Source organism: Primulina tabacum, chromosome 5, assembly GCF_025594145.1.
Source record: "Primulina tabacum isolate GXHZ01 chromosome 5, ASM2559414v2, whole genome shotgun sequence".
In the NCBI taxonomy this organism is placed as follows: Eukaryota; Viridiplantae; Streptophyta; class Magnoliopsida; order Lamiales; family Gesneriaceae; genus Primulina; species Primulina tabacum.
The window spans coordinates 10,577,465-10,584,671 of NC_134554.1; the positions used below are offsets into that span (position 1 = coordinate 10,577,465).

At 35.2% G+C, this 7,207-nt stretch overlaps 1 protein-coding gene and 1 pseudogene across 1 annotated transcript; both read left to right on the top strand.

The window, feature by feature from the left end:
• The first annotated feature begins 686 nt into the window (after nt 1-686).
• Nucleotides 687-3,081, top strand: LOC142546426 (GDSL esterase/lipase WDL1-like). The gene is made up of 6 exons (XM_075654129.1): nt 687-864; nt 1,411-1,488; nt 1,780-1,920; nt 2,190-2,266; nt 2,367-2,516; nt 2,716-3,081. Exons 1-6 carry the CDS (start codon nt 754-756, stop codon nt 2,948-2,950), a joined length of 792 nt encoding a protein of 263 aa, XP_075510244.1. The 5' UTR covers nt 687-753; the 3' UTR covers nt 2,951-3,081.
• A 1,472-nt stretch (nt 3,082-4,553) lies between these two features.
• Nucleotides 4,554-6,953, top strand: LOC142546427 (GDSL esterase/lipase CPRD49-like; annotated as a pseudogene).
• Nucleotides 6,954-7,207: the final 254 nt, after the last annotated feature.

Sequence of the window (7,207 nt, forward strand, 5' to 3'; positions counted from 1 at the left end):
TAGCCTAAGGACCTTCCAGGCATCCTAATTTCGATTAATGAGCTTCAAGTATCCGAATCCTATGAGAATATTTCTTTTGGAGTATTTATTTCCCGATGAGATAGATAATCTTGTCCTTTGAATCCCAAATACACATTCGTCTCTCCATAAAATGCATCCAATAATATTGAAAAATATTGGAGAGTATGTTATTTGAATATAACCGCATTCTAAATTATAATATGAACTGAAACAATTATTTGTTTATGTATTGTAAGTTGTAACACCCATCTATGAATTGTATTTTTTTAAATAATAATTTTTTAATAGAGTCATTTTAAATTTTATAAATTAAATTTTTATTATTTTTCACTCAAGTTGGTGTATTCATACATGTTTTAACTCTCAATTTTTATAGCAAACAGAATTTTAAAATTGGGAAAATGACTTTTTGGGTCCTTCACTTATTTAATTTTGGTTTTGGACTACTTTTGGTTATCAAAATTCGGTTTTCATACGTTAACTTATAAATTTTTGCTATTTTAATCGAACTGTTCACGTGACACAATGACATATCAACAATATTCGATATAACGTAAAAAATTCATGTGTCTATATCAAAAATTTTCAATATTACATCAATTATTAAAATAAAATAATCAAAAATTAAAAATTCAAATATCAAAACTAAACATTAAAAACTTAATATATCCAAACCAACCTAAGAGTCAAAAGCCGAGTAACATATACACAGTGGAAGTGAGGAGAAGAATCATGGTCGGGCCGGGCCGTCCGCAGTTCGTGCTTTTCGGGTCCTCGATAGTTCAGCAGAGCTATAACGTTGGGGGCTGGGGTGCTATCCTCGCCGATCTCTATTGTCGAAAGGTAGCCGCTGCTATAGTTATCAAAATAATATTTTTTTTTAAATTCAAGAATTTCGATCCCTTAACTGGCTGTAGCTTTATTGTTGGTGGGTTTGTGATTTTGCTTTATGGTATCCTTGATAAGAATGGATAGATTGATTGTGTGTAGAAATCCCAGATTTTAGTATGATTTGTTGCAGTAGATTTTGTTGATATGTGGGGATTTTATGTAATTTGCCTCAATATCCATTATTAGGATCTTAAAGGATGAAATCTCTCGATTTTTATATTGATTTATGGCATCTTTAGTCGAATCTATGTATTAAAAGAATGATCTTGGTCTAGTGTTATGAACTCGTTTCGCATTTTCTTGATCATATAGTAGGAGCTTAGTTAAATGATACTGAATAAGAAGATGCGTTGATTGGTATATAATGGAATCATTATGGTGCTTAGGAAGCAAATATGAAATAGATTATGTGCCTTTGTGCTCCTCGGTTTCTTGTTTTTCTCCTCTGAATTTAGGAGTTTTCCCTTAAAAAGCTTCTTTTTCTGGGAATCATCATAGGCGGATATAATACTACGCGGATATTCAGGTTGGAATTCAAGGCGTGCGCTGGAAGTGTTGCACCAGGTTTTTCCCAAGGTATCTGCCGGAAAATTATTCGGGTTCATTATTGTAGGAAGTCTAATATTGGCAACGCTTTTGAACTACCCTCATTTTGTTAATGGAGTGAATACAGTCTGGTTTCAAAGAAAAGAATACATGGTTACCCTGATTCCTACCGTTGAACTCGGGGAAGATCCAGTGAAAGACCCTCGGCTCGAAGCATTTTTTTCTAAAAAAATTCAATTTTCACCTCCTCTCCCTGAGCCTCCTGGGTCTGGGTTGAATCTAATGCAACATGCTCTGTGGTGATTTACGTTGTGTGTTTAGGATGCAGTTGTCCAGCCTTCGCTCGTTATTGTATATTTTGGTGGTAATGATGCGATGCGTCCTCATCCTAGCGGCTTAGGCACTCATGTTCCTCTTCTTGAGTATGTTGAAAACATGAAAAAGGTTGCTAATCACATCAAGGTAAGAGAATGCTTCTGTTCTTATTATTATTATCATTTCAAACTTAGTTGTGGAGTAAGTTCTTATCATTACTCATGAGCTGAAGTGATTTGGACAACCTAAGTTGGTGAAAACTTGATGTTTCAGTGAATATGTAAATACTTTGGATTCAGGAGGAGCAATTGAATTTATACATGCATGATTCAAAATCTCTGCCGCCGCAACGTGCTTGTTCCCGATTTCCTGGACATTAATATCATGCTTCGTGTGCTAATTACTCTTGTTTTCAGAGTCTTTCGAAGAAGACACGGTTGATTTTTCTTACCTCTCCTCCTGTGAACGAACAACTGATTGACAAATTTTTCGGGTGAATTTAACTCGAATTCCTTTGATTTATTCATTTCCATGTTTTGAACATATCATCTTAGAAGGTTTGGTGTTTTACTCAACCCATTTCTCTAAACCAGCAAATCATTGAATAACCAAGCTCGTACAAACGAAGCCTGCCATGCATATGCTGAAGCATTGGTGGCACTAGGCAAGGAACTAAACATCAAAGTCATCAATCTTTGGGCAGCAATTCAGCAGAGAGATGATTGGTTAACAGCTTGCTTAACGTAAGTTCACTGTTTATATTATTATGTTTCTTCCATTTTTTTCCCGGTTATGAAATGTCGCTCTCTACGACTACACTACAAAGCTCATTCCTATACAAGATGCAATAACTCGACATCTTGCAAAGTACCAAGCAATGCAATTATCATGGAGATGGCTATATACTTTTTTTACTAACAATGTTCTTGGTGTCTTGTCTAGAGATGGAATTCATTTTTCAAACGAAGGGAGCAGAATCGTCGTGAGGGAGATACTGAAGGTACTCAAAGAGTCTGAATGGAAGCCGAGCCTCCACTGGCTATCAATGCCAACTGAATTTCCAGAGAATTCGCCTTATTATGAGGTTGATTCTGATGGGAAAACTACTAGGAACTTCTCTAATTCAATTTCTAGTTGGAAAATCGAGTGGACACATGGCATCAAATCTAATCTTTGAATTCGTAGTCTTCCAGCTGTATTTCATGCTTAACTTGGTTGTTCTTGATTACTATTCTGAGACAGGGTTAGTGTGTAAATACTACCCTTTTGAGAAGTCATTGTCCTAATGTAAAAATATTATGGCAAAAACTTGTTTGAGACGGTCTCATGGGTCATATTTTATGAGATAGATCTTTTTTTCGGCTCATCCATGAAAAAATATTACTTTTTATACTAAGAGTATTACTTTTTATTGTGAATAGCGATAGAGTTGACCGTCTCACAGATAAAGATTCGTAAGACTATCTCACAAGAGATATACTCAAATATTATAGTAATCTCATGTAATATTTTCTTTTTTCCTTTCCCCAAAAATACAGAAAAAGAATCCAAACAAAGAATATCCTGAGTTTTAGTAAAATTAGATCGCTCTGTTAATAATAATATTAATATTATGATTCTTGTATAAATTTTCCAATCGAAAAATTAATAGTATAATTTTTTAAATATATATATCTATATATGTCATAATTTAATAATTTAAGCCATTTTTTGTTCCCTTGTCCGATCTCATCTGTATTTATCTTACCATACGATAATACCAGCCTCGTCCTATAAAGTTTGTATTAGATATGATTTCATGAGATTGGTAAATGTTGCATAAGTAAGTTAAATAACAAACATAAAATATGTCCCAAGGCTTGTAACCTACAAATTATTATCAGTTAATGCGTGAATTAAATATAATAATGATCCCAAAAATGATTTAACATTAAAAATGGTTTTTCTTTCACATTTCTGAAGATTTGGTTCCTTCGCTAATATAATATATCAGCCCCCACAAATCATTTCTAAGATACACAAATCTCCAAATTGCTAGCGCCGGGCAGTACCTTTTCTCCTTTTTTTTCCCTCATATTCCTCTATATAAAAAAGAACACACTACAGAAGATTTTTAAAATTTGTCCTTCTCTATAGAAATATTTTGCACCCTTGTCACTCTCCTTTGTTTCCAAAATTTATTTGATTAGTTTAATCTCGACTTAGTCAGACAAATTTTTATCCAATTTTCTATGTATTTGTTTTTGAAGATGCAATTTTCTATGTATTGGATAATAAGATAAAGTCTTGTTCTTAATTTTCCGACGACCGTGCTCATAACAGAGATCGATGATTGTTGTATTTGCGTTTTATCTTGATATAACATGTGTGGAAGGACTTTTACCCTTGTCTCAATTAATTTCTTGTCATCTGATATTGTTTTAATGAAGGCAATAGCATTAGCCCACTATGAAATTCCAAGAAATCTCATAACTTCTTACATACAGATTCGATGCTATATGTGAGGCACTGTCCCCACATGGTTTGGATGAACAAGATTCACATACATATGTGATTTTAAAAAAAATAGTGAATCCCATGTATGTGTGGCTAAATTTGAACCATTGATTCTATCACGAGGTAATGTCCCTAGCATGCAGATGGAATCAACCTAGTTAATCATCTTTTAAAATCCTATGTTAATAAAATCAGATGCAAATCAACCGGGAGGTTTGAAATGACATTTAATTTTAGGGGAGGGATTTTATAATTTTAATAACAATAATAGTTTATACTGTTTCTTTCTTCATCGAACAGTGATCCAAGAGCAAAAGAGGACATGTCAACTCTCGGTTTGAAGTAAACGTTTTGTTTCCATCGTCTGTGGGTCTCATTTTCCTTCTGTGCTTTTCTTATCCACTTTGTATCATTCTTCCATTGAGGTATATTTTGGCTTCACTACTTGCCATTGATCGGAACTGGGCAAATGGTGGGTCCGGGTCGGCCTCGGATTATGCTATTCGGGTCGTCCATAGTGCAGATGAGCTTCAAAGACGGAGGCTGGGGAGCCATTCTTGCTGACCTCTATACTAGGAAGGTATTCTTAGTATCCTTCACTTTGTTATAATTCAGCATGTAAACCAAAAATCATGATTTGCATCTCCATCTCACAAAACAATTCTCATCCCTCAATTCAATTGAGAAAAATTCATTTTTCTAGCTTCCTTCAGCTGCAACTTGCTATGTATTTAGGACAAGTGATGCATTTTTGGCCCATATATTTGATGGATTATGGGACATTGGAGACTCTGTCTAGTAAACCCAATCGAAATTGAGGTGGATTAGACACTAATAGATCAGCAAATGAAGGATCTAAAGGAATTGTGGAAAACTGAATAAACCCAGAATCAGTTTTACCAGATATTAAAAAAAATAATAATAAGAAAGCCAAACCACAACACATAAACGAATTCAGAAGCTATGACAGAAGAAAATGCGCGAGAACGTCTAGAATACGGTAACAAACCAGCTTGGGCAAGTGAGTGTTCGTTTACGTTTTCATTCTTCGTTTTTGTCACCAATATTTGATTATTCGGTACATTCGGGGTGCTAAAATTGAAATTATAGTCATTCAGACATATTGTGGTTGATTCTTGATCTCAAATCTCGTAGAGAGGCTATAGCAGGTGTCACAAAGCAAATTAATTCCAGGACCCTTTGAAGATTTTTATTTTCTCCAAATAGTTTTTACCCATGATTGATTGTAAGATTGTATATAAGCTATTGATTAGATTACAAGATTGATTTTTGTTCTTTTGCTCTCAACTTTTTCTTTAGGCAGACATAGTATTACGAGGATACGCTGGGTGGAATTCGGGGAGCGCCCTTCAAGTGTTGGATCAGATTTGCCGGCAGGTGTTGTTTGGATAGCCACTGCAGAGAAGTATGAACCTTTGAATCTTCATGTTACCGTAATAAGTTAGTAATTAAATGGAACTGTATCTTCTTTTCTAGTAAGTAACAGCAGTTCCCTTTAATCACTACAGTTTGAATCGAATCCAGGATGCAGCTGTTCTGCCTTTGGTTATAGTTTATTATGGTGGAAACGATGCAATGCTATTCTCACCCAAGTGGATTAGGCCCTCATGTTCCTCTTTTTAAATAAGTTGAGAACATGAAAAAAATCGCCCATCATCTCAAGGTACCATATCTTTTCGAGGAGATCTCTAAAAAGTAGTCACTGGCATAGCCTATTTCTTGTTCTTTGTTTGATCTTTGGTTGACCATTAGAATCAAAACGTCTGCTTCAAGATTATGACATGGTGGAATTTCTTCTTCCAATTTTGGGACAATTTGCAGAGTTTTTCAGATTATATAAGGATAATTTTTCTTACTTCACCCCCTGTAGATGAGGCAATGATCTACAATTACGACGGGTGATAACTGCTCCGAACTTAAGTCAAGGTTTTCGTACTAGTTTCCAGGTAAAAAAAAAAATTTCCATATTACTAAAACGTTTACCCCATGTCCCAAATCCAGCGATACATTCGTTAGCCAAGCTCAATCAAATGAAGCCTGCCACGCATACTCTGAAGCGTTGGTCGAACTGGGCAAACATTTGGATATTAAAGTCATCAATCTTTGGACCGCGTTTCAAACAGAGACGACTGGGGAGAAACTTATTTATTGTGATTACATCGTAAAATATTATCCGTCAAAAATGTTTTACCCGCCGAATTGCACTAAGTTATATAATCATCAAAGTTTCTGACTGTTATCATATTTGTTTCGGGCTGGAATCCATCTGAGTTCCTAAGGAAGCTAGATAGCAGTGAAGGAGATTTTAAAGGTACTCCAAGAGGCTGAATGGGAACCAAGCCTACATTGGAGGTCTATGCCTGATGAATTTTCGGAGTACATGGTTGATCCTGATGCGAACACTACCAAAGATTGTGTCTCGAAGATCGGGTCGAAGAATGGAAATAGATCATAGATCCAATCACTTCCAAACTTGCAAGTCCGATATGGTAATTAAGAAATACATTTGAAATCTATCAATAAAATTTCAAATAATCAAGCTGCACAATGCGTACATTTGTATCTCCAAAGATCTGAAATTTGATTCTTGATTCAATGAATGTAGAGATTTTTTAGGTCATAGGCTAATTTACACTCACCAACTATATTACATCATCGAAGATATTCACAAAAACTTCAACTCTCTCTAGCATACTGGTTGGTAAATACAAGGACAGACAATGTGATGTTAAATCCCAAGAGATGTACTAACACAATGGTCGCGCAAGTTTCATGTTCTCGGGCGGTGTTAGTCTCTCCGGCAGCCAAATTCAAGAAAACCGAGCCATATGCAGCAATGAATTAACAGTAAAGCTATAAATGAATCCACAAGTCCCTGTTTATGGCTACATGTTTATGTGGGGAGTTGGAAACTGAC

What these genes read in the sequence shown, in the direction of transcription:
- LOC142546426 (XM_075654129.1), top strand. Translation starts at nt 754, where the DNA reads ATGGTCGGGCCGGGCCGTCCGCAGTTCGTGCTTTTCGGGTCCTCGATA. An exon ending in CCGATCTCTATTGTCGAAAG is followed by an intron (nt 865 to 1,410) that starts GTAGCCGCTGCT and finishes GAATCATCATAG; the next exon opens with GCGGATATAATACTACGCGG. An exon ending in CTGATTGACAAATTTTTCGG is followed by an intron (nt 2,267 to 2,366) that starts GTGAATTTAACT and finishes TCTCTAAACCAG; the next exon opens with CAAATCATTGAATAACCAAG.